The 27654-nt window shown below is 40.3% G+C and overlaps 2 protein-coding genes across 3 annotated transcripts; one reads left to right on the forward strand and one right to left on the reverse strand.

Annotated features, from left to right (window-relative positions):
• Positions 1 to 731: 731 nt before the first annotated feature.
• DDX28 (DEAD-box helicase 28) lies at positions 732 to 2680 on the reverse strand. The gene has a single exon (XM_070760465.1). The coding sequence runs from the start codon at positions 2663 to 2665 to the stop codon at positions 857 to 859; it is 1809 nt and encodes a 602-aa protein (XP_070616566.1). The 5' UTR covers positions 2666 to 2680; the 3' UTR covers positions 732 to 856.
• DUS2 (dihydrouridine synthase 2) lies at positions 2606 to 27372 on the forward strand. Of its 2 annotated transcripts, none has more exons than XM_070760467.1 (16): positions 2606 to 2921; positions 5511 to 5668; positions 8035 to 8080; positions 9685 to 9776; positions 11905 to 11948; positions 12101 to 12161; positions 12769 to 12816; positions 13513 to 13578; positions 14640 to 14710; positions 16097 to 16183; positions 18210 to 18378; positions 19597 to 19718; positions 21073 to 21216; positions 23651 to 23738; positions 25320 to 25393; positions 26541 to 27372. In XM_070760467.1, exons 2-16 carry the CDS (start codon positions 5543 to 5545, stop codon positions 26770 to 26772), a joined length of 1470 nt encoding a protein of 489 aa, XP_070616568.1. In that variant the 5' UTR covers positions 2606 to 2921; positions 5511 to 5542; the 3' UTR covers positions 26773 to 27372. The 2 variants fall into 2 exon arrangements, with proteins under 2 accessions (XP_070616568.1, XP_070616567.1); XM_070760466.1 differs by having other exon boundaries at positions 2651 to 3059.
• The last annotated feature ends 282 nt before the right edge of the window (positions 27373 to 27654 follow it).

The following is a 27654-nucleotide window of genomic DNA, read 5'->3' on the forward strand; positions in this document are numbered from 1 at the left end:
GCATGCAGTTGTGAAGCCTGATATTAGTAAACAGCACGTGGTAGCTGGAAACTGCTGCACATCATTCTCTCGTTATGTGCGCTGCTGCATGGCCACGCAGATTAGAGGGAACATATATGTATATGTAGTCCTCAACTTATGACAATTGAGCCCCAAATTTCTGTAGCTAACTAAGACATTTGTTAAATGAGTTTTATCCTACTTTATGACCCTTCTTGCCACAGTTAAGTGAATCATCAAAGTTAGTAACATGGTTATTACGTTAATTGAGTTTCCCCATTGACTTTGCTTGTCAGAATGTTTCAAAAGGAGATCATATGACTCTGGGACTCCATTCAACTGTCATAAATATGAGTCAGTTGCCAAGCATCTGAATTTTGCACATAATCATGGGATTGTAGCAACAGTCATAACGTCACTTTTTTTTAGTGCTGTTGTAACTTTGATCATTAAACAAACTGTTGTATGTGCAGGACTAGCTATAGACAATTTTCTGAATTCAGAATGTAATAAACAGTCTTTGTTGAACTGCTTCCAGTATGTGCAATATATTTCCAGGAAACTTAACAAATTGCACCTAGAAGAGCAGAGCCTGGAGGGGGTTTTGTATGGTTGAGGACCAGACCATTTTGAACCTGAACTGCTGGATTTTGCCATTTGTAGAATATATAGTCAATTTGCCCAATACAAAACATATGTTAATACGTTGAATAAATCTGGTGACTACAGCATGCTGTTCCATATATTAGCAGTTTTATTAAGGAATTGAGTTGTCCAAAATCAAATACACAGAATGTCCAAAATATATTAGGAATTGCTTCAAACATTAGATTAATTATTGGTCCTCCAGGCAAATTCAAAATTTCCACTTTTTGCCCAAAGACTCCTTAACAACTATATCTAGTCCTGGGAGTGGATTTCTTTTGCGAGCTGCTGTTTCTATTTTCCGAACAAGATCTACATCCCACCTATGAGTTACGAAACTGACCGCAGTCCCAAGGAATTTACTGCTGATGCGACCGACTCGCCCCACACGATGCAGGTAATCTGGCAATGTTAAAGGGAAGTCGTAGTTAATTATGAGCTCTACATGAATGGTGTCCAATCCACGGGAAGCTATATCGGTACATAACAAAATGTCAGATTCGCCTCTCTGAAAGGCATTAAATATGCCCGCTCGTATATCTGCTGCTATTTCTCCCTGCAGGCGTAAATGTTTGATGTTATGGTCTTCTAAAATGTAACTCAGCCAGTTAACAGTGCTGGCTCTGTTGCAGAAAATAATAACAGCTCCAGAAGAGGACCTTCGTTCTTTGAGGAGCTGTACCAGTTCTGCTACTTTGTTACAACCCTTCAAACGTATGAATCTTTGCTCCACGTGAGGCTGAAGACAATGCAAACTCGAGCCGGTCAGTACGGTGAAGTTGGAAAGATCCGCAGATTCGCACAACATCTGACTTAGCCCCTTTGGAAGAGTAGCACCCATAGCTACCAGCTGGGCTTTGGGATCCCAAGCATCATCCCTGTCTACAAACTTTGGGTCCAGAAAAGCTTGCTGAGCGACATCCTTCAAAAAAGCATGCTGGACTATATCTTTCACCAGATTTATGAATGAGGCATCCAGCAGCGTATCCACTTCATCTAACACCAAGAAGAGCAATTTCTCCAAAGACAACATCCTCCTCTTCAGAATTTTGCTCAGGGCCCCTGGCGTGGCGATCAGGAGGTCAGTGGGACCCTCATGGATCCGGCGCCGAACCACAGCCATGCCCCGGCCCCCACCGATCTCCTTTACCTGCAAGTCCAGAGGCTCAGCCAAGAGGGCAGCCACTCTACGCACCTGCCCAGCGAGTTCTCGGGAGGGCACCACCACCAAAGAGCGCGGAGAGGTCGCATAAGCGTTGTCCTCCGATAACTTTGGGGCTTGCAAAAGCCGCTGGATGAGAGGCAGCAGGTAGGCCAAGGTTTTACCGCTGCCCGTTTCCGCCCCGCACAGCGCGTGGCCCCCCTTCAGCAGGGCCGGAATGGTGCGCTGTTGCACCGGCGAAGGCCGCGAGATGCCCAGCACCTCCTGCAAGGGGGTCACCACGCGAGGCTCCAAGCCCAGTTCGGGGAAGGTGGCTGGGGCCTCCTCGTCGTCCGGCTCCAGCGGAGGCTCCTTTCGTGTCCGCTCCAGCTGGAAATAATCCCCCTGCGAGAGGCGGTGCTTCCAGCCGTCCGACACCAAGCGCGGCCGGTCCAGGCGGCCCACCGTGTACCGGGCCGCCTGGCTCAGTTCCTTCCTCCGAGTCCGCAGCAGCAGCTTTTCCCCGGAGGACGCGCCTCGCTCCCTCTCGGGGCTCCCGCCTCGCTCCCGCCTGGCCGCCGGCCGCTCCAGCCTCAGCTTCCAAGCATGGGGGATCCGCACTACGCGGTCATCAGGCGGGGACGCTCCGAAGGCCCGACGCACCGGCCTGCCGTACGCGGCCGGCGGCAGCCACGAGGGAAACCGGGCGGCCGTGGCGGGTCTGCGAATCCTCCAAAGTGAGAACGCCATGATGGAGCGGTACAAAGGAAAACGCGACGGTCGCCAATGGATGACGTAATCCAACGGATGTTGTTTTTTAGGCCTCGCGGTGGAGGCGCACCTCGATGACGTCCAGGACGCGAGGAGGTTAAAAACCATAGACTGTGTAAAATGTAGAGGAGCCTCTCCTTAATGGAGAGATAATACGTCACTTTGGGGCATTTAGGATGTTTTCCCCATAGGTTTTATAATGGTTTATATAAGAGGGTTTGAGATTTAAACATATAGAGATCAATTGGGAGGGAAATCTGTCGCGGAGGGAAAAACGCAAGGCCTTGATGTCATATTTGGTCGCCTTACGCATGCGCAGGAACGCAGGCTGAGGCTGACCCCGAGCGATGGGAACCGGCGTCTGGTGAGTTGAGCCGGGAACCGCTTCCGAACCGAGCCGTCCCCTGCCGGAGGGAAGGGCTGGAGCTCCCCCCAGGACAGGCTGGGCCTAACAGAACCTCCTGCAACAGAACCTCCTGCAACACTTCGCCCATTTCCCAGGGTAGTTGTGTATAGGTTTCTCCTGCTTGAAAAGGGGGGCTCGTCTAGAAGACCTCCGAGGTCTCTCCCACCCTTATTCGGGTGGTAGGGAAAAACGGGGTGGGAGCGTAGTAATAATAATAATAATAATAATAATAATAATAATAATAATAATAATAATAATAATAATAATAATAATTAGATTTGTATGCCGCCCCTCTCCGAAGACTCGGAGGTTTGTTATTTTGAATTATGTATACAAAGGTGGAGCGAAAATATAGTAAATTCAGGGAATGGTTTATGATCCCCTACCTGAGCAGGGGGCTGGACTAGACGATCTCGCAAGACCCCTCCCAATTCTCTCCTGTTATTCTGTTATTCTTAAATGAGCTTGGATATTGAGGAAATAATAATAGTAGTAGTAGTAGTAGTAATAATAGTAGCAATAATAATAATAATAATAATAATAATAATAATAATAATAATAATAATTTATAATGCCCTTTTAAGAAAGGGCATAATAGCAAGCCATACACAACTAGCAAAGACAGACAGTAGGCAATACACATACTTAGCTAAAATACAACTAATATAACCACAAAACTTGTTAAAAACCATTCCCAACCTCTCCAATGTCCTCCTCTCTTGCTGATCCCCACAACAAGGATATTTCAATATGCTGAATCAGAGAGGAATGTCTTTAATGCCTTGCGGAAGTGGAGAAAATTCTCCTAGAACCGAAGCTCTAAGGGAAGACATGGGGCCAGATTTGAAAGGCCCGCAATTTTGATGTTGCTCTACATGTCTGTGCAACAGTCAACCAAAATAGGGATATGATGCCTCCCCTGTTCAGCTATCGTTTTAAGGGAGCAAATAGGGTGCGTGATCAAGACAGATGAAACGATCTATAGGCGATGAAAAAAATAAATCTCATTGCAGTTTCAGTGGGAGGTCTTTAAAAACAACAATAACTGAATATTTATTTCTTCCTCCCTCTTTTGGGGTTTTTGGGTCCTGGGTTAGTTGTTTATGCAGCAGCTTTTTTTGTTAGTTGTTTAGTTTGTGTATTGCAATTTTGATACTACATATGTTTATTTATTTATTTATTAAACTTCTATGCCGCCCAATCCCAGAGGACTCAGGGTGGCTTACAAAAATATAAAATACAAAACAATAAAAAGAAGTCAAATGTACAATCTAAACTATAAAAACCTACTTAAAACCTAAAGTTAACTCCAGTCAGCATGCATGCATATATTCATGTTTTTAAGACTTTCAATAAAATATACTGCTCAAAAAATGATTCATTCAGAAACAAGTTATTTAGTGATTGAATTCATTATATACAAGGGTATGTTTGGTGAATTGTTTCAACACAATTGCTGACTTTTATATACTGCTGAAAAAAATAAAGGGAACATTCAAATAACATATCCTAGATCTGAATGAGTGAAATATTCTGTTCTGTACAAAGTTGAATGTGCACAACAGCATGTGAAATTGATTGTCAATCAGTGTTACTTCCTAAGTGGACAGTTTGATTTACTTGGAGTTATATTATGCTGTTTAAGTGTTCCCTTTATTTTGGGGGGCAGTGTATTTATAAAACTTAAACATTAAAAAACCCCACAACAATTACAATAGGTGTCTTAATAATGGTATAATATTAATTCAAAATTAACATTCCGATTAACATGGCAGAATTCAGAAGCAATACCTACGACAATGGATTTGTATGTAACATTACATTCAAGCCGTGAAATCAGATTGAAATTGGCAACTCTGTTTCTATGTACGGGTAATCCTAAACTTGTGTCTGAATTTTGGCCATATGACCATGCTGCACAGTTGTGTAAAAAGTCATAGGTCACTTAATTTTCTGTGCCGTTATAATTTCTAACAGTTGTTAAACAAATGGTTGCAAGTCAAATACTTGTATGGATTCAGTTATTTTATCAGAATCAAGTCTTTCTTTGGTTAGAATAATCCCTTTCCTTTTGTAAATTTTATTTTTTTTAAAAACATACACATATACAAAACAAGCAATTAGGGGTACAATTTCCCCATATATACTGTAAGCTTACATTGGTGAATATTGATACCGGCAGTTATAATATCCAGATAGATAGATAGAGAGATAGAGATATATGGATATTGTATGTATATGTGTGTGTGTGTGTATGCATTTTATAAATTATTTGTTCTTTCATTATTTTTTATTACTTCTTTTACATTGTTGCATATAATAGTCTTACATTCTTCTATACTAATTTATCTTAAATATTTCATATTTCCTTTTCTGTATAACAACAAATGAATTAAGCTAGGATTGGGTGCTGTGTCTGACTGTGATAGTTGTTATAAGTGCAACAGATGGTTTTATTTATGTAAAGAATAATTTAATTGGGCAGTTTTTATGCTGCTCCAATTCAGTGGGACTCTTTAATTTTTGAACATATCCACTCCTCCCCAGTTTCCTTCCTTTCAGCTGATTCCAAAGACATCATGCCAATGAACCGCGCAGCCCTCACTTTCACAAACAAAGCAATACTGGCTCCAATGGTGCGAGTTGGGACCCTGCCGATGAGACTACTGGCTTTGGATTATGGTGCTGATATTGTATATTGTGAGGTAGGGGGACACAGGTGTTTTCATCTCTTTCACATTGTTCTCAGGTGATAATAGAATAGGAATAGACTACATGGCTTTATTGGCCTAGTGTAATTGGACGAAAAAGGAATTTGCCTCTGATGCATAAGCTCTCAGTAGACCTATAAAAGGGATGCGGTGGCTCAGTGGCTAAGACACTGAGCTTGTCAATCAAAAGGTTTGAATCCCTAGCACTGCGTAACATAATGAGCTCCCGTTATTTGTCCCAGCTTCTGCCAACCTAGCAGTTCGAACGCATGTAAAAATTGCAAGTAGAAAAATAGGGGCCAATTTTGATGGGAAGATAACAGCATTCTGTTCACCTTTAGTCATGCCAGCCACTTGACCACAGAGATGTCTTTGGACAGCACCGGCTCTTTGGCTTTGAAACAAAGATGAGCACCGCCCCCTAGAGTCGGGAACGACTAGCACATACCTGCGAGGGGAACCTTTACCTTTTTATACATATAAAGTAATATAATATAATACTAATAGGAGAAAATAGTAGAAAAGGTAAGAAGATTAATAGTAATACAGCCATACTATATGAGTGAATATATACTTAGGTATAAGACACTTGGTAACTGAGTGTTCAGCAGAGGGAAAAACCTATACAGTACAGTATTTGTGTCTAGTTGTTTTGTCATGCAATGCACAATAGTGCCATCTTGAGGGGACAAGTTTAAATAATTTTATTATATAAAGGTGAAGTGAATTAACTACAGTACAGTGTTCCCTTGATTTTCGCGGGTTCGAACTTCGCGAAAAGGCTATACCACGGTTTTTCAAATATATTACTGTAATTAAAAAAATACTTCACGGGTTTTTTCCCTATACCATGGGTTTTCCCGCCCGATGACGTCATATGTCATCGTCAAACTTTCGCCTGCCTTTAATATTTTTTAAAATAAACTTTAATAAATAAAAATGGTGAGTAATAATCTAAATGGTTGCTAAGGGAATGGGAAATTGCAATTTAGGGGTTTAAAATGTTAAGGGAAGGCTTGTGATACTGTTCATAGCCAAAAATAGAGTATTTACTTCCGCATCTCTACTTCACGGAAATTCGACTTTCGTGGGCGGTCTTGGAACGCATCCCCGCGAAAATCGAGGGAACACTGTATTAACTATTTAATATTAATAAGTGTAATATTAATGATAAAAAACCTACCAAACACCAAATATGAGAATGTAAATATATTAAACAATATGAATAACTGCATAAGATATGGGAAAAAATAAGTATAGTTTTATGTCCAGGATGCGAGTGTTTGTATATACTTTCTCAGCCCTTTTTCTGACCTGTGTATACATAATGTGTACTAACCATTATGTAGTAATGATGTATTCTAACCATTATGTAGCAAGTACTCTGAGGGAAGTACTCTGAACAGAAATTCACAAGTACCTTAGATTTCAAGACACCATATTTGAAGTGTTTGGGACTCCTGATTGTAAAAGTCTCTTCAGTACAGTGATACCTTGTCTTACAAACTTAATTGGTTTCGGGATGAGGTTCTTAAGGTGAAAAGTTTGTAAGACAAAACAATGTTTCCTATAGGAATCAATGGAAAAGCGATTAATGCGTGCAAGCCCAAAATTCACTCCTTTTGCCAGCCGAAGTGCCTGTTTTTGCGCTGCTGGGATTCTCCTGAGGCTCCCCTCCATGGGAAACCCCACCTCTGGACTTCTGTGTTTTTGCGATGCTGCAGGGGAATCTCAGCAGGGGAATCCCAGCATCACAAAAACGAGTATTTCGCTGGCAACGGAAGTCCAGAGGTGGGGTTTCCCAGCGAAGGGAGCATCAGTGAAATCGCAGCATCGAAAAAACACCAAAGTCCTCAAAACCCCACCTCTGGACCTCTGTGTTTTTGCAATGCTGCGATTTCACTGAGGCTCCCCTCGCTGGGAGGGGGAAAACGGGTGCTTCGCTGGCAACAGAAGTCCAGAGACGGGGTATCCCAGCGGTGGCGGTAGGTTTGTAAGGTGAAAATAGTTTGTAAGAAGAGGCAAAAAAATCTTAAACCCTGGGTTTGTATCTTGAAAAGTTTGTATGACGAAGTGTTTGTAAGATGAGGCATCACTGTATTTATATAATTAGTTTTGTCTCAGCAAATGGCAAAATCAACCAATACTAATTGGGAAGAGACACCACTAGGGAATTTCCAGAGCTGAAAACTTGTCTTGAAATATCTCAGAAGACAGCAGTGACAGACATTATTGCTAATAAAACAGCCTGGATATCTTTCCCCCTTTCTAAAGGAAAAAAAGGGTGGTTACTTTTTAAATTGTTTGTTTGTTTTCTGTTGAGATACAATTCTTTGGTAACCTCTGCCTTCTTTTTTAAGGAGCTGATTGACATAAAGATGCTTCAGTGCAAAAGAGTTGTAAATGGCAAGTATTTAACTGATATTTGAGTGAAAAATAACATGAAGAAGTTTTGTTTTTTCTAACTGGTAAGCTTAAGACAATGATTAATGCTGTTTGGTTTTTTTAGATAAAGTGCTTGTTAAAGAAATTAAAGTGTCTTTGATGAAACTGAAATTAACAGTAGTAAAAATGGTAATAATTGGTTGGTACATACAGTGGAATCCCGACATAAGAGCTGCTCTACTTAAGAGCAACTCGAGATAAGAGCTGGGAGGGGAGAGATATTTTTGTTCTACTTACAAGCCCAAATTCGAGATACAAGCGCCAAGGAGCTGTCTCCTGAAGCCAAATGCTAACTTCCGCGTTCGGCTTCAGGAGACAGACGCGAAGCGGCGCGCCTGTTTTAAAAGGTTGCAGCCGGCCTGGGGGGCTCGGGGGGGTGCTTGCAGCTTTCTTTCTTGCTCTTTTTCTTTCTCTCTTTTACCTTCCCTTCCTCTATTTCTTCTTTTCTTTCTCCTTCCCACCTTCTTCCCTCCCTCCCTCCCTTCACTCATTCCTCTCTTACTCTCCCCTTTCATAAGTTTCCTTGCTTCCTTCCTCTGTTCCTGTCCCTTCCCCCTTTCTTTCTTTCTTTCTTTCTTGCTCTTTTTCTTTCTCTCTTTTACCTTCCCTTCCTCTATTTCTTCTTTTCTTTCTCCTTCCCACCTTCTTCCCTCCCTCCCTCCCTTCACTCATTCCTCTCTTACTCTCCCCTTTCATAAGTTTCCTTGCTTCCTTCCTCTGTTCCTGTCCCTTCCCTCTTTCCTTCCTTCCTTCCTTCCCACCCTCCGTCCATTCATTCACCCATTCCTCTCTTGATCGCTTAAAGCCGGTCCCTGGTGCAAAAAGGGTTGGGGACCTCTGTCCTACAGGATTGGGTGGCAGAGAAGTTGAACATATGTAAATTTAAAAGTTTAAGAAAGTTTACAAGTTAAGTGAAAGAAACTTCATTATTCATTTATATGTACATGTACATTTCTTCATTAAAAACATATCTTTCTGCATAATTTAGACTAACTTTGTGAGTTTTTTGAGGGCTGGAACCAATTAAAATTATTTACATTAATTCCTATGGGGAAAAGTCGTTCGAGATAAGAGCTGCTCGACTTAAGAGCCCAGGTCCGGAACGAATTAAACTCGTATCTCGAGGTACCACTGTATTTGAATATGTAACTCATAAACTTTCATCAAATGATGGTATAGATAATTAATCATTCCAGCTGTAAACTAAGCTAAACTTGAATATAATAATAATAATGACCTGTTGCTCTTCCTTGTGACTCATCTTATAAATTGCTGGCATGTTTAACTTTATTTATAGATCATTAAATGTATTGTTTATGACACTTATGTAAAGGATCCTTGCTTTGGAAGTATTCAGAGCTTCTGTAAAAGTGCCTTAGCAAGCAAAATTAATAAAATTAAACACTGAACTTTCAACATGGATATCATGTTTATCTGTCTGTCATCAGTAGTGGTGATCTAAGAAGTGAAATCTTGACTGGCAATATTGGCGTGTTAATAATTGTTTAACAATCTGTTAATTTAGTCCTTAATACAGGGGTTTTTTTCTCTTCTGTGTCTGACAGAAATCCTTGACACTGTAGACTTTGTTGCCTCCAATGAGAGAGTGGTGTTCAGAACGTGTGAAAGAGAAAAAGACCGTGTTGTCTTTCAGATGGTACGAATCTGCATGATTTATAAAAGCAAAAGTAACTGTTAAAAGTAAAACAACTGCTACAAAAACGTGGTAAAATCGGGTTGATCATGTGGGGAGAGGAAAGAAAAATGGAAGGAAGGAAGGAAGGAAAAAGAAAGAAAGAATAGAATAGAATAGAATTTTATTGGCCGTCTGATTGCACACACAGAATTGGTCTTGGTGCACCTGCTGTCAGTGTACATAAAAGATAAATTCGCCAAGAATAATAAGGTACAACACTTAATGATAGCCTGGGTGCATATAAGCAATCAAATCATATTAGAAAGAAGAAGGAAAGAAAGAAGGAAGAGAAAGAAAAGAAAGAAGAGAAATGGAAAGAAAGAAAAATAATAAATTAAATTAAATTAATTCCTGTAGGTAATCTCTTGTTTCCTTGACCTTTCCCCAACCTCTCACAGACTAGAGAGAGTGAGAGAAAGAGTTTTCAAGAGAGTAAGCTACTTGCCTAATGGGCAGTAGCATAATTGTATTGCTTTCAATGTGTACAAGACAGGAAGCAGGCACGTGAGCTTTTCAAAGCGCGGGGAAGTTAGCAGACAAAAGCTGAAGGTGTGCTCCTTTTTTTTTTTTTTTTTTTATTATTTTTCATAAAACAGACATACAGACAAACAAACATTAAACATAAAATGGGGATGTATTTCCCCGCTTCTTTTGAAAGTATACATTCAAATAGAAAAAAGAATACATAATCAAACATTTGTTAAATGTTAAAAAGTCTAGTAAAAAATTTTCAAATCTTAAATATAATATTAGTACGGTATAAGTAAAAATGCTTAATATGTTGTTTATGTATAATATATTCATCTAATCAAACATTTAAACAAATCTCAATTACTAAACATACATAAAACAAAATTTTTAATATATCGCTTATGGGTAAACTACTATATCAAAATCATCAACAAATACATCTAATATTGTTATTACCTAAATAAAAACAGATCTATCTCTTATTTTTTCTTATCTAACCATTTATATATGTTGTTCCATGTTTCATAAAATTTTGTATCTTCTTGATCGTTTAATCGTCTTGTCATCATATCCATTTCAGCGCAATCTAATATTTTAGCTATAACTTCTTCTTTCTTGGGGATTTCCTCCCCCTTCCAGTTTTGCGCATATATTATTCTAGCCGCAGTTAATATGTGTATGATTAAATAAAGAGTTTCCTTCTTATAAGTCTGATTAGTAATTCCTAATAAGTAAAATTCCGGGGTGTTATCTATGTCATGTTTTAATACTTCTTTTAATATCTTCTCAATCATCTTCCAATAAATTTTAGCTTTACCACATGTCCACCATTGATGGTAATAAGTTCCTATATCTTTCTTGCATTTCCAACACAGTGGGGATGTTTTAGGAAACATTTTTGCAATCCTGTTTGGTGGAAGGTGCCATCTATAAAACATTTTAATTTGGTTTTCTTTTAATGAAACTGACTTGGTCATTTTCCAATTATTAATCCAGACTTTTTCCCAAGTATCTATATCTATTTCCTTACCTATATTTCTGCACCATCTTATCATGGTATCTTTTAGAGTCAACTCTATATTTTTATGAGCGATAAGAAATTTATATATTTTCCCTATCATTTTTACTGAATTGTTCTAAGTAGTGGTTTGAGAAGAGCAGGCAGTGCTGGAGTGCAGGGTTAAGTGAGTCATCAATCTAAAACCATCATGTTCCCACAGATGCTTTTAGTCCAACCCCTCCTGAATTCTGTTTACTCTTACCTGGTGCCACTTTAGTATTGAATTTTATTTGACTAAAATAATGAATGAATGAGCAATGAATCTTCTTTACTGCCACTTCACACATGGTCCTGAACCTTTGCACCTGACAGTAGTCTTGTCTCTTTCCAGCCATAAAGTGCAGTTGTAGTCATATTATTTCTCATTTAACAACTGCTGCTTTGCTTTAAAGACAGAGTTGCCAGTTCCTGGGTTTTTAGGGTTTTTAAATGAAGACTATCTATATATTTTTAATGTATATGTGAGCAATTTGGGGACCTCTTGAATTGAAGAATGAATTAGAATAATCTTTCTAGAAAATTAATCCTATATGTTTTATTTCCCTCACTGTTTTTCAGGGCACAGCTGATGCTGAGAGAGCCTTGGCAGTAGCCAAACTTGTGTATGTATCTGTCAGAATAAATATATTGCTTTGCATCTCATTGTTTCAGCCACTTCTAAGTCGCTCTGAAAATGAATTGCTTCATGGCATTTGTGTGTGTCTAAATGTTAAAATCTCCTTATGCATTTGTGATTCTCTTTTTGTCGTTTCAGCGAGGAGGATGTGGCTGGCATTGATGTCAACATGGGATGCCCCAAAGAATACTCCACAAAGGTATGATTTTGCCCATCTGCAGGTTTTTTTCTTTTTAAATCATACCATATTTCCCTGAGAATAAAACCCCATGTTATATTTTTTTCTGAACCCTGAAATAACTGCCTGGCTTTGTTGCCTTGTACCCAAAGGCTGATTGGACTTATTATCAGGGGATGTCTTATTTTGGGGAAAACAGGGTCCTTATAGATGCCTCCGATTTTATGAATATTGGTATAACTTGGATCATTATTTGAATTTTGTCAACTTTCTCATTCATTTCATCGAAGACTCTTTAAAAATATGAAACACATTTTTCTTTCAAGCCTTTGAAATACAACCCCCACCCCCACCCCCCAGGAATTTGCAGGCTGCAAATACAATTGTGCTTAGCTGAAAGAATTATTCTATACTATTCTATTCTGATTTCTATTCTATTCTAATTCTGATTTCTATTTTATTCTATTCTTATTTCTACTCTATTCTATTCTTATTTCTATTCTATTCTTATTTCTTTTCTATTCTATTCTAAATCAAGGACTACCTGTAGGACCGCCCTGAGATATTTTGGGTTGCCAAGATGATAAATGAAGGTCTTTGTGTGTGTGTGTGTGTGTATTTTCCCCAGGGAGGAATGGGAGCAGCACTTTTGTCGGATCCGGACCAAATAGAGTCTGTGAGTATGCAGAGTGTCCTGCTTATCATTTTATGTGGTTATTTATAAAGAATAAAATCAGGTGGAGGTTGAAGGAACTGAAGGGTTGTCTGCAAAAGGTAGCAGGGCATGAGAATGTGGAGTGTAGTAGTTGTTGTTGTTGTTATTATTATTATTTAGATTTCTAGGCTGCCCTTCTCCTGAGACTCAGGGTGGCTCACAACAAAACAAATACAAATGTACAAGAAATCTAACATTTAAAATTCTAAGTAGAAAACATCAATCCTAAAAACATATAAAAATCTAAACAATTCCTATTCTAAAACCCTAGTTCATTTAAAAAGTCAATCATCCACATTCAACCTGACATATATACTAGGTTCAGTCATGGGCCAGGGTAGATGTTAAAGTTCAGTGACCCCAGGAATTTATTCAAGCTTCCCCCGATCCTAGTTCAGAGCTTGTCTGGAGGATCAGGCAGAATCCAGAAAGATTTATCTGCAGCTTGCAGGGAGAATTGTGGACCTTGCTGGAGAAAAATGCAATAGGAAATCATTCAGAGTCATTTAACTTGTTTATTATTTGTTTGAGAACTTGGGGAGAGATTTTTGAAATCTCCTAATGAGGAAATAATCTTTTGCAGTATTCACCCAAGTTTCCCAAGCGTCATTCTGCACCTTTGGTTCTTAAAAGATGCTGTTGTTTTCTGTTCTTTAGATTCTGACTACGCTCGTCAATGGTGTATCTAAGCCAGTCACCTGCAAAATCCGAATTTTGTCATCGGTAAGAATGTATTGCAACATTTCAGATATCACATGTAAAACTGGAAAAATTAGAATATCGTGCAAAACTTCATTTATTTCAGTAATGCAACTTAAAAGGTGAAACGTAGTATATGAGAGAGATTCATAACACACAAGGCAAGATAGTTCAAGCCGTGATTTTTCATAATTGTGATGATTATGGGGTACAGCTCGTGAAAACCCCAAATCCACCATCTCAGAAAATTAGAATATTACATGCAATCAATAAAACAAGGATTGTACATAGAACAATATTGGACCAATACTTGGTTTGGGCCCCTTTTGCAGCAATTGCTGCCTCAATGTGGCATGGCATGGAAGCTATCAGCCTGTGGCACTACTGAGGTGCTATGGAAGACCAGGATGCTTCAATAGCGGCCTTCAGCTCTTCTGCACTGTTCAGTCTCATGTCTCTCATCTTTCTCTTGACAATGCCCCATAGAATCTCTATGGGGTTCAGGTCAGGTGAATTTGCTGGCCAATCAAGCACGGTCATTGAACCAGATTGTGGTGCTTTTGGCAGTGTGGGCAGGTGCCAAGTCCTGCTGGAAAATTGAAGTCAGCATCCCCATAAATCTTGTCTGTGGAAGGAAGCATGAAGTCCTCCAAAATCTCCTGGTAGACGGCTGCATTGACTCTGGACTTAATGAGGCACAGTGGACCAACACCAGCAGATGACACAGACTGTGGAAATCAACACAAACTGTGGAAACTTCACATTTTGAGCTCAAGCCTCTTGCGGTGTGTGTCACTCCATTCTTCTTCCATACTCTGGGTCCTTGATTTCCAAATGAGATGCAAAAGTTTTCACAGTCTCTGTTGACTTGGGGAGCCATGTCATCTGCTGGTGTTGGTGCATGCATTGGGCAAGTCCAACTCATGGGCGACACCAACTGGCCACCATCCCAAAGTCAACAACAGCTTTTTGCCTCCCCTGCACCCCTCCCCCCCCCAAAGAAGAGATTTTGCGTGCTTATTTGTGAAATAAGTAGCAATCTTTGGGTGAGTGCTGAATTTTTTTTTCCCCCACACCATTTTCAGGAAGAAGAAACGCTAAGATTGGTAAAGAGGATAGAGCAGGCTGGAGTGACTGCCATTGCCGTTCATGGAAGGTAAAGTAATTCTCGTTCTGAAAAGAAAAAAAAAATCTTGTGAGTCCTACATCATAAGGACATAAGCCGGGGTGGCGCAGTGGTTAGAGTGCAGCATTGCAGGATACTTCAGCAAAGTGCTAGCTGTAGTTCAGCAGTTTAAATCTCACCACTGGCTCAAGGTTGACTCAGCCTTCCATCCTTCCGAGGTGGGTCAAATGAGGACCCAGATTGTTGGGGGCAATAGGCTGATTCTGTAAAGCACTTAGAGAGGGCTGTAAAAGCACTCCGAGACTAAGCATTCTTCAGAATTCCACTTTTATTAGAGAAGTGATATTGGTACATCTGGGGAAACCCAGATCTGAAAGCTTCCAGGTTTTCCCCATCAAAAAGAAAGTCCCAAGTCCAAGTCCCTGCCCCAGAACCCACGTATCCATCACATGGTCTAATCAATGCACCGTTCCAACTGGAGATTTATTTATTTGTTTGTTTTTTTGTTTGATTGATTTCTATGCTGTCCTTCTGAGATTCAGGGCGGTTTACAACAAAGGTAACATAAACAGGTTAGAAATCTAAGTAAAATTACAATCTAAAAATCCCCATAGTTAAAAATTAAACAAACATTCATGCATCATGTATTCATTCATTGGGCAGGGCAAGATATTAAAATTTCACTGGTCCCAAGCCTGCTGGCAGTGGTGGGTCTTTAAAACTGTATGCAAGGCAGGGAGAGTGGGGGCAGTGTGCCTCTCTGGGGGGAGCTTGTTCCATAGGCCCGGGGCTGCCACAGAGAAGGCTCTTCCCCTAAGCCCCGCCAGACAACATTGTCTGGCTGATGGGATCTGGAGAAGGCCAACTCTGTGGGTCCTGACCAGCCGCTGGGATGTACGAGGCAGAAGACGGTCCCGTAAGTAATCTGGTCCGATGCCATGTAGGGCTTTATAGATCATAACCAACACTTTGAATTGTGTTCGGAGACTAATGGCAGCCAGTACAGCTCGCGGAGTGCTGTAGAGACATGGGCATGTCTTGGGAGGCCCATGATTGCTCACGACGCTGCGTTCTGTACTACCTACAGTTTTCGAACACTCTTCAAAGGTAGCCCCATGTAAAGAGCATTGCAGTAGTCGAACCTCAAGGTGATAAGGATGCCTCCTAATTATGCCTCTCCAAGGGCAGGCTGAATATCCTTGACTCTCAGAGAAAAGAATGTGGTTATGGCTAAATATCTCTACAACTCCATGCAATCCTCCCTCCCACTTTCCTACAGCATTTAAGTGTGGCAGGCCTGAAGATCCAAGGCCCAAAACGGTTTCGGACTAACTGCCTGCTGCCAGGAGTTCAATTCTAACCGGCTCAAGGTTGACGCAGCCTTCTTGCTAATCCCTGATCTTTTCCTTTCTGAAGGAAGAAAGAAGAGAGGCCTCACCATCCTGTCCATTGCGACATCATCAAGGCCATCTCCAAGGCGGTTTCTATCCCAGTGATAGCCAAGTAAGTAGAACCAATTCACTCGAAGGCAGGAAGGTCCAATGTTTGGTGCCAACAAGCTGCACGGATTGATAAAGTGCATTGTGAGCATAAATGTTGCTTCATCTGCAGTTGGCAGAGCTTTGGACAACTGCTATATATTGTATTTTTCGGAGCATAAGCCGCACCTTTTCCTCCCCTAAAAGAGGCTGAAAATGTAGGTATAGCTTATACTACAAATGTAGCTTTTACTAGGATATTTTTTCAGCCCTAACGAGGTGCTAACACAATTTTCTGTGCTTTCTTAGCTAAGTGATCTTCCCTTTGCCTGGTTCTTTCATTGCTGTTCCCTCCGACACTCAGCTGAGCCTTTTTTCAGCCCTAATGACTACAATCTTCCGTGCTCTGCTAGCAAGCGATCTTCTGCCTTTTTTTTCAGCCCTAACAAGCGATCTTCTGTGCTTTGCTAGCGAAGTGATCTTCCCTTTTGTCATTGTTTCTCTCTCTGAAGAAAGAGATAGGTGAAGCGTTTTAATAACTTTTTTTATCCCCAGCCGGGGATGAAAAGCAAGCGCATGGGCTCAAAACCAGCAAACTAATATCCTGAAGCTGACTAAACTAAGGACTAGCCAGATGAATATCTGGTAGGCAGAATCCTCCACCCCACCCCACCCCCATTTTCCTCCTCCAAAACTAAGGTGCGTCTTATACTCCGAAAAATATAGTAGGTAGTCCTTGACCAGGGCCTGTTCCAGGTATACTAGTAGCAGCACCCGCTGGTAGTTCAGAGAACCAGAAGTGATGGCAGCACGAGGCTCCGCCCCATCCTCCCAGACGTCGCCATTTTCTTTTTTTTCCTTTTTTTTTTGCCGCAATTCTTCCTAAAAAAGATAATTGAAGATTTCCCCATTTTTCTAAAGTTGTCTTTGTCTCTACAAATAGTTTGTCATAGTTGTCTTTTTTGATCAATGAAATTTTATTTGTTAAATTTAAGCCCAAATATTTGATATTTTTTGTTACTTGCACATTTAAGATTTTCTCCAATTCTATATTATCTTTTTGGGTCATGTTTTTAGTCATGATTTTAGTTTTTTGTTTATTAATTTTTAACCCCGAAAACTACCCATATTTTTCTTTTTTCTTTTTTTCTTTTTTTTATTTACAAATATAACTATAATACACAGAAAGAAAAAGAAGAAAAGGAAAAAAAAAACAGAAAGAAAAAAAATGCATATTAAAATATAGGCGAGTACAGGATCAGTCTATAACTTCTTTGGAAACTATGTAGATTTTCTTTAGCCATATTTTTCTATATCCCTAAGTAATTTCAACCCGGATTCTGATGGGTCTTCGAAAAAGAATACCATATCGTCAGCATATGCCTGGACCTTGTATTCCTGGTCTTTAATTCTGATGCTCTGTATCTCATTGTTACCTTTAATCCTGTTTAACAAAATTTCTTCAGCTGTTATGAAAAGTAGGGGTGATAATGGGCGCCATTTGATAAGACGTCGCCATTTTCTTGTTTTCTACCTCTGTGCCAGTATTGGGTTCCTACCAGTACGGATGAGAATGTCGCACCGGAAGTAAAACTGGAGCTGCGTGCGCAGCTTTGGGTTTCTGGCGTGCGTGCACGTCCCAGCGAGATTTTGCTTCTGAGCATGCGCAGGAAGTAAAATCTCCTGAAGGGACACACGTGTGAGTGAGATTTCAGCAATTTTTTTGCTTCTGCACATGCACGGAAGCAAAAAAATTGCCGAAATATCAATCATACCTGCATCCAACGAGATTTTGCTTCCTGTGCTAATCTCAACTCTCAATAACTCTCCTCCAGCATCTGATACAACTGATGCACCTCCCAGGATAGGAAGCGAAAAACCTTTATTTTTCCTCTAAAATAAAATAACCACCCCCTTTTCAAAATAAAAACCACTTTTGATACAACTGTGACCTGGATAAGTAAGACTCTTCATAGGCACAAGATCTAACCTGCCATCTGCATCGCGTTCACGCACTGCTTCTGCTAATGCGAATTATCCTCTTATTTCAGTGGAGGATCTCAGGATTTCGTCAAAGCCCATTCTGACCTTCGGATCTTCCAGGAGGCAACCTCGGCATCTTCCGTAATGGTGGCCCGGGCGGCCATGTGGAACCCTTCTGTATTCAGGAAGGAGGGACTTTTGCCCCTGAAGGATGTCATGCTGGAATATATCAAATACGTATGCATTCTTGATAGTGGTCCCTTAAAAAAATGTAATTATGTCTGTGTTTGAAGTAATATTAAACCATGGACTGTAGATTCTGCAGCCCTATACTGGTACTTAACAACTACAACTGAGCCCAACATTTATATTTTTTAGTGAGACATTTGTTATGTGAGTTTTTGGCCCATTTTTATAACTTTTCTTACCATGTTTGTGAAGGTAATATCACTGCAGCTGTTAAATTAGTAACACTGTGGTTGTCAAACTTCCATATGGAAGCTACTGTGGTTTAGACATTAGGACAGAGGTCTTCAAACCTGGCAACTTTAAGACTTGTGGACTTCAACTCTCAGAATTCTAGCTGTGTTGGAGCTCTCACAAACTCTGCAGGCAAGCTGTTCCACTGGTTGGTCGCTTTCACTATCAGAAAGCTTCTCCTTATTCCCAGGTTGAATCTTTCCTTGTTCAATTTCCATCCATTATTCCTTGTTTGGCCCTCTGGTGCTTTGGAGAACAGTCTGACTCCCTCCTCTCTGTGGCAGCCCCTGCAATATAGGAACACTGATATCATGTCACCCCTGGTCCTTCTCTTCGCTAGACATGCCCAGTTCCTGCAACTGCTCTTTGTATGTTTTAATTTCCAGTCTCCTTATCATCCTGGTTGCTCTCTTCTGCACTTTCTATAGAGTTTCAATGTCTTTTTTGTAGTGTGGTGACCAAAACTGGATGCAGTATTCTAGGTGTGGTCTAACTCGGGCTTTATAGAGTGATATGAGTACCTCCCTAGTCCTAGATTGTATCTCTCTGTTCATGCAACTTAGAATTGCATTGGCTTTTTCGGCTGCCGCTGCACATTGCTGGCTCATATTTAGTTGGTTGTCCACCACAACTCCAAGATCCCTCTCACAGTCGCTGCTATTCCACATCTAAGCTACACAGTTTGTTAGTGTAGATCTCTGATACAAGTGAAAGATGACTGTTTTAGTACCAGGTTTCTCACGTATTTTAAAATTTCCTGCAACTCAAGAGAGATGGAAATCCACCTTTCTTGAAATGAAGAAGAATTGGGTTTGGGTGCCTGGCCAGGCTTTGTTAATGAGGTCTAAAATAATTATGGACATCTTCTTTTTTTACAAAACATTTGAGCCAAAATTTGAACTATTTGAACTTTCTTGTTGTAAAACTTTTCTTTCCCCTTTGTTAAAGCGTTGTTACTCATCTTGTTTTCCTTAGGCAGTGAGATACGATAATCATTATACCAATACAAAGTATTGCCTATGCCAGATGTTAAGGGACCAATTAGAAAACACACAAGGAAAGAAGCTGCATTCTGCACAGTCTTTAGAGGAAATCTGGTAAGGGCATTTTCATGTTTTTTTTTAATTTTAATTAATGTGTCCCAGGACAAAGCCAACAGTGTAAAGTATAAAAATGCAAATGTGTTAAAATATTCGTTAAAAGTTTTTAATGCAAAAACTTTGGCACTTTTGTTTACATCTTGTTTTAAAGTATGTTAAATGCCATTGCTGGAAGAAAATCTTCCATTATTCTGTTAAAATAATTCTAATCTTCATATCACTGGTGGAATTTAATCTTACATACCTTATTCATCTTATACTATTCAAAGTAATATAAAAGTTATCGTAACATTATCAAGAATTATCTTTTGAACGCCACTTGCTTTGCTTGTTTATTAAATTTATATGCTGCCAATCTCGTATAAGAGGCAGCTTACAACAAAGTAAAAGCAACAAGACAAAACATTAAAACATTAAAACCACACATGTTAACATGAACATTGATGTTCGGGGTTTTTTAATCGGAAAGCCAAGAGGCCTCTTTACCATTTACTATATCATCAGTGCTTCTTGTAAGACATGTAGTTGTCGACTAACAACAGCAATTGAGGTCAACATTTCCATTCATTAAGTGAAACTTGCCCCATTTTACAATTTTGCTTGCTACAGTTGTTAAGTGAATTCCTTAAGTTGGTAAGTTAGTAACCTGATTGTTAAATCTGGCTTCCTCATTCACTTTGCCCATCAGAAGATCGCAAAAGTTGATCATGTGACTCTGGGTCACTGCGACCATCATACATACAAACCAGTTGCCAAGCGTATGAATTTTGATCATGTGACCATGGAGATGCTACAATGGTCCTAAGTGTGAAAAATCATAAGTCACATGTTTTAGTGTGTAGCTTTGAATGGTCACTGAATGAACTGTTGTTAAGTCAAAGACTACCTGTATGCTTATGGATGTGTAAAGTGTATGTATGTTTGTGTTCATAAGCGCACATATAAATATATTCCAGTTTCAATACTATTAATTATTTTATATAATAATTATTTTAATATAATAATTTTAACATAATTTTATTTAATAATTAATTCACTACTATTATTACTGCACTACTATTAATCCATTTCCTCCCACAAATGACTGTATGACTGTAACTTTGTGGCTTGTATCCTTACAATTTATATTGATTGGTTGTTAATATGATTGGATTGCTTATTTGTACCTGGACTATCAATAAGTGTTGTACCTCATCATTCTTGACAAATGTATCTTTTCATTTATGTACACTGAAAGCATGTGTAGCAAGACAAATTCCTTATGTGTCCAACCACACTTGGCCAATAAAAAATTCTATTCCATAAATCCAATAATATTTTCTGGAATTAATTTGATTTTTTTTTTAATTAGTGAAGCTTTTGAGATGCGTAGTTTTTTCCAAGAAGCATCTGATTTCATGGAAAAGAAAAAGGTTTCGCTACAAGTCAAGAACCCAAATTGTGATGATCACATTGAAGATACAGATGTCATCAAAATGGCAGTCAAGTTTGATAAGTAAGTGATATCATTAGCATCTATTGTTTCTTTTAGAGACTAAACATTGAGAGAACTTCTGGGTTACACTAAGCCATAGGCTGTTTAAACTTGGTTTGATAAGGTACAGTTGCCTGTGTTCAAGCATCGTATTATGCCACAATTTTAATTGCATTGTGCTGCAGAATATATCATTGAGTTGCATTCACACAATAACACAAGTGTGGTCTTGCAGTATCAAATTAGACTCAAGCCACAGCACAGTTTGCTCCAAAGTTAATTTCTCTCGTATTTTATGAAGAAACTTTGCTTCCCAAAATTGTCCATATTAGGGGAAACTGCTAATGAACGCTTGTTAATTGCCAGGAAATTTCTCCTTAATTCTAGTTTGCTTCTCTCCTTAATTAATTTCCACCCATTGCTTCTTGACCTGCCCTTGGATGCTTTGGAGAATAGCCTGACTCCCTCTTCTTTGTAGCAACCCTTGAGATATCGGAACACTGCTATTATATATCCCCTAGTTCAGTGATGGCGAACCTATGGCACAGGTGACACGCGGAGCCATATTTGCTAGCACACGAGCCGTTGCCCTAGCTCAGCTCCAACGTACATGTGTGTGCCGGCCATCTGATTTTTGGCTTGCACAGAGGCTCTGGGAGGGTGTTTTTGGCTTCCAGAGAGCCTCCAGAGGGATGTGGGAAGACTTTTTTACCTTCCCCTGGCTCCAGGGAAGCCTTTGGAGCCTGGGGAGGGCAAAACATGAGCCTACTGGGCCCGCCACAACTTGGGAAACAGGCCATTTCCAGCCTCCAGAGGACCTCCAATGGGTAGGGGAAGCTATTTTTGCCCTCCCTAGACATTGAATTATGGGTGGGGGCACTCGCACATGCGCAATAACGCACCTGCATGCTCTTTCGGCACTTGAGGGAAAAAAGGTTCGCCATCACTGCCCTAGTCCTTCTTTTCATCAGATTAGACATACCCAATTCCAGCAACCGTTCTTTATATGCTTTAGCCTCTAGCTCTCTAATCCTCTTGGTTGCTCTTCTCTGCACATACTGGATACTAAAATAACCAGATTTCGGCTAAACTGCCAACTTGCTTGAATTGTGGTCCTTACAGTGACAAAATCATGCTGGCTGAATTCTCATGAAGCTAGGGGATGAGTTTCACCGTGAGGTTTCATTACCTTCCATTTGTCTGGAGATTCTCATTCATCTAGGTCAGGGGCTAAGCAAAGTTGGCTCTTCTATGACAGGTGGAATTCAATTCCCAGAATTCCTGAGCCAGTATGATTGGCTGAGGAATTCTGGGAGTTGAAGTCCACAAGTCATAGAAGAGCCACCTTTGCCTACCCCTGATCTAGGTCATGCTTGTTCCAACAGGTATTTTCTCAAAAGGCAACTGGACTTAGCTTTTCCTTTGAAGACGGACCCTTCCAGCTCTATTCTGATAGATTGATTATTAACCTAAAAAGCAGTCATGGTTGGATCAACAGTTGATTCAGGGGTGACATTCAGATTTTTCCTCCCACTGGTTCTGTGGGCATGACTTGGTGGGTGTGGCTTGATGGGGGTCATGTGACTGAGTGGGCATGGCCAACCTGACATTTATTTATTTATTTATTTATTTATTTATTTATTTATTTATTTATTTATTTATTTATTTATTTATTTATTTATTTATTTATTTATTTATTTATTTATTTATTTATTAGATTTGTATGCTGCCCCACATTACTAAAAGTGAGGTGGGGAAGACCACCCCACCAAGCCACGCCCACAGAACCGACAGAAAAGTTCTGCCAAGTCTTCTAGCGTTCAACCTAGCTGCTTCTCACCTCCTTCTCATGTTTGCTCTATGTGTATGAGCCTGAGAAGTAGGAGGGAGGGGGAGGAGAGAGGCCAGTCAGTGGGGCAATTTACCGGTTCTCCAAACTGCACGTATCATATTTTTGGAGTATAAGTCGCACTAGAGTACAAGATACACCTAGATTTTAGAGGTAAAAAAACAAGGAAAAAAGTATTCTGAAACAATTGGTGTAGTAATATACTATTTAATAAAATACCAGTGTAGCAGGATACTTTTTACCACCATGTACACTTTTTACAAACTTCAAACTTGACAGCTTAAAGACTAGTGGACTTCAACTCCCAGAATTCCTCCTCCAGTCATGCTAGCTCAGGAATGGGAGTTGAAGCCCACACGTCTTAAACTTGCCAAGTTTAAACCCTTGCACCCCCAATCCCTAACCCAGGTTTCTTCAAATTGCCTCCACCGGTTCTATATAACCTGTCTGAACCTGCAAGTCAATAGATTTGAGATGACCTTTTGCATACAGATCAGGGCTTCTCAAGTTCAGCAACTTTTAAGAAGATTGGACTGTTGAAGATGATTGTAGCCCCTGGCCTACAGTGAGTATTTATTTATTTTTCTTTTCTTTTTCCCTCTTCAGACGAGAATATCCCCCACAAATTACCCCCAAAATGTATCTTCTGGAATGGTGCAGGAAAGAGAAGCTGCTTCAACCATCTTATGAAACAGTAAGATGCCGCGCGATGAAATTCATTTGTTTTAAACAATGCCTTCCCAATGGGAATCATCTATCTATCTATCTGTCTGTCCAATTGGGCTTATTATCTGGGGATGTCTTATTTTGGGGCAAACTGTGTGTGTGTGTGTGTGTGTGTGTGTGTGTAGAGAGAGAGATCAGAGGTGGGTTCCTCCCTGTTTCAACTGGTTTGGCTGAACTGGTAGCAAACTGCTGGTAATGTCACAATGATATCACACAACTAGTTTTGTTGGTGCCAGTGTGTGGGGGCCGCCCTTTTTAAATTTATTTATTTAAGGTTTTTCCCCCCCTCGAATTTTTTTCTTCTGCGCATGTGCAGAAGCCACCTTTCTAACACTGGGCATGCATCACCATTTTGTTTTGAGCTTTTTCCCTTTTGGGGAGGGGGTTTGGATGTTTTGTCACTGTGCATGCGTGAGAGCAAGCGAACCAGCAGTGAAGTAAATTAGAACCCACCCGATTGTATGTATGTATGTAGGTAGGTATGTATGTATGTATTATTTTCTTTTTATTTTTTTAACACCCATAAGTGCTTGGTGAACAGTGTATTTGTCTGGGTCAATATACTTTACATACAATTCTAATAGTGATATTACCATTTAAATATGCATAATCATAACTTTTCAACTAACATATGTGTATACATAGTAATTATAACATGTTCTATTATATTTCAGTATATATAATACTATTTTCCCAATTTCTACTTCTTTTTTCTATCACTTAATAAAATAACCACCCATGTTAAAAAATATTCTATATCTATCCATTATTTCTTGTTCTTTTTAGAATTCCAACTCTTGCTGAAACTTTCATGCTTCTTTGGTAACTTCTAACTCCTTTTAAATTGGGAAAATAGTATTATATATACTGAAATATAATAGAACATGTTATAATTACTACGTTTTTACTTTTTACTAAATTACTTTTAGTCTGTTTATTTAATCTAAATATTTCCTCTGCCACATCATCTATCTCTAGCTGTTGAACCTGTAGAGCACCCATCCACAGTTCCCCCATCATTCAAAGGGGATCTCCTGAAACTGGTCTACGAGCACAATAAATATTTGATTTGAAAAGCAACCCTTGTCCTCTTAAAGCTTTAGCTCCAATAGCAAGAAATAGTTGGGGGGGGGGTGTTTGCGGAGAGGGGTGGCATACAAATCTAATAAATTATTGTTGTTGTTGTTGTTGTTGTTGTTGTTATGTGTCTGGGGCTGATCTTGACACACTAGGCCCAAGCCTCTTGTGCTACAAGCTGCCTTTGAAATTCTCCAACTTTTCCGCCAGCAGTTTGCTCTGTTTTTGGGAGGAGCAGCTGTTCAGGAAAACCAAAGAACCCAAAGCCCCTTTGAATGCGGTGGGCCAGCTGCCTTAAGCTTCTGGATCTTGGCTTTAAACTGCGACTGGTTGCTCCCAGCCCCGAATGGAAATGTGGCACCTGTCGGGGGATTTGATAGCTTCACCAACATTTCACTCCCAACGCCCATTGGAATGGATCGCTTGCGTTGACTTCCAACCCCTCCCCCCTTTGTTTCTCACCTTGCTTTAGATCGAAAGACCGCAGGATCGACTGTTCTCTTCTGTGGTGACAGTTGCTGGGCAAAAATACAGCTCATCATTATGGTAAGCAGCTTTTGGGGAAGTGTTTTTATAAGTGAAGTTGTTTGTGACAACTTGGAAAGAGATGAGTAATGATAATGCTACAGAATGTTGTTATGGTACAGTGGCATGTTACTGCCGGTTCACCCTGGTTCAGGCCAACCAATAGCAGCAGTGGGCAGCTCCGCCCACCCATCTGGACACCGTCATGGACGATCTGCGCATGCGCAGAAGTGGCATGCACATACACATCTCCAAACTAGTAGCAACGGTAAGTGAAACCAGGGTGTCTGACCTAGGCAAGTTTAAGACTTGTGGACTTGAACTCCCAGAACTCTTGCTGGCCAGAGAATTCTGGGAGTTGAAGTCCCCAAGTCTTAGATGTTCTTGCGGGTGATTAATTTACATGCAATTGCTAAAACCAGAAGTACACGTGTGTGACACCCCCAACCTCCCTTTCGCTGTCAGAGGTCTTCAGGAACTTCTTTGGCTTTGGACACCTGCAGCCAGGCTTCTCACATCTCGGCCTATTTCTTCTGCAGCTGGAAAAGATTTCCTGAAAGCCTCTGCAGCCAATCACAGAGTTCCAGAGCGAAAAACAGCCCAGTGGGCCTACTGGAAGTCCAGGGGCTTCAGTGAAGCCTGTGTGCATGCACGGGGGGGGGGGGGGTATAGCATTATGAGTATGGGCACCTGCACAATATCGCATGTGTACACCCTTTTGGTACCCGAGCCAAAAAATGTTCACCAACACTGGTGAGGGGCTACTACCGGTCTGATCCTGGGGGTGGTTGGGCTCGCATCCAGCACAAGATTTGCCTTCTGCACATGTGCACAGAAGCGAAACCCCATTTTCACCGATTTCTTTGCTTCCGCACATGCACAGAAGCAAAAATAGCTTGAAAATCGCCAAAATCTCATGTGTGCAAGTGTCCTTGCATGAGATTTTGCTTGCTGCACATGCTCAGAAGCTAAATCTCACACCGGACATTCGTGCGCGCCTTGGGCACACACAGATGCATGCACATCGCCATTTCCGCTGCCGGAATGACGATCCCGACTGTTCTGGGAGTGGCCATTACTGGTTGTAACCCATCCATCCAGTCCTTGCACAAAATTGATCAAAATTCAGACTCTTAGCAATCAAATTCCCGTCGTCTTTCTTTCCCAGGGAAAAATCCAAGAAACTTGCAGAACAAGCGGCGGCAATTGCCTGTTTAAGAACTCTGGGCCTCCCCGAAGGCAAACGTGATGAAAACGGCAATCACACCTTACTCAACAAACGCAAGAGGCAAGATCGGGAACTTTTGAACTGTGACGAACACAAAGACAGCTTTGAAGTCGACGCTGTTTGCAAAAAGCCTCATTTTCTTCCCAAAGAATCCCTTTGCCACAGTTCCTAATCACCACACTACTCTCGCTGGTGTTTTACCAACTATGCAGCTCCCCGTTTCCACCCAAATTCTCTGCCCTTTTATTTTTCTTGGAGGCAGTCAAATGCAACAGGTAAATTTGAATTTTGATCCATATCCCTTGGGATAGGCATGGAATCTCTTAATCATTTTTATTGTGCACTTTTTAATTAGGACAATTAATTTTTTTGCCTTTTCCATCTCTTGGAGTCACCGAGCAGGCATTTCTCAGATTCTTTATTTCAATTGTTGGCCCTCCCACCAGATCATTAAACCTTGCAAGAGATCAACTCTATTCACTCAAGCATCTTGTTTTCTTCGGCCAAAAATCTCATGACATACATGATGTTTCAAGAGCTTTTAAAATTTAATTGTGGCAGCTTGCACACACCTCAGGACTGGGGAGTGGGGGTAAAGTCACTCTTCATGGTGCCTACAAACGCCACACTGCTGACTTTGTCGATGGCAACTTTGTGACTTGAGGACTTCTGGCTGGCTGGGGAATTCTGGGAGTTGAAAATCGAGAATGGAAGATGGAATTCTGAACCATTCTGATCGGAACTTAATTTAAGAATTAAATTAAGAATTTAATACTTTGTTTGCAGCTGATTCTTTTCTAGAGAAAGAAGTGGGGGAATAGCAGCAAACAAAATGTTTACTGTCAATTCCCCTAATTCTATTTTTTATTTTACAATAATTATTGTTGTCTCCAAAGTTAAAATATAAAATAGTGGGGGGTGGGGGGAAACAAATAAACATCCACTAGAGCAATGAAATAACAGTAATAAAAACATATGTACAAAAAGTAATGGATAATAGCTATGTTATTAACATTAAGCATCAAATGTGTCCATCCTGATTGAATGCTGAGAA

This window comes from Erythrolamprus reginae, chromosome 9 (genome assembly GCF_031021105.1).
Source record: "Erythrolamprus reginae isolate rEryReg1 chromosome 9, rEryReg1.hap1, whole genome shotgun sequence".
NCBI lineage: Eukaryota > Metazoa > Chordata > Lepidosauria > Squamata > Dipsadidae > Erythrolamprus > Erythrolamprus reginae.

Coding starts and splice junctions, on each gene's coding strand:
- DDX28 (XM_070760465.1), bottom strand. CDS start 2,665: ATGGTTTTTAACCTCCTCGCGTCCTGGACGTCATCGAGGTGCGCCTCC.
- DUS2 (XM_070760467.1), top strand. CDS start 5,543: ATGCCAATGAACCGCGCAGCCCTCACTTTCACAAACAAAGCAATACTG. Junction 9,777..11,904: donor ACCGTGTTGTCTTTCAGATG/GTACGAATCTGC, acceptor ACTGTTTTTCAG/GGCACAGCTGATGCTGAGAG. Junction 21,217..23,650: donor ATGGCAGTCAAGTTTGATAA/GTAAGTGATATC, acceptor TTCCCTCTTCAG/ACGAGAATATCCCCCACAAA.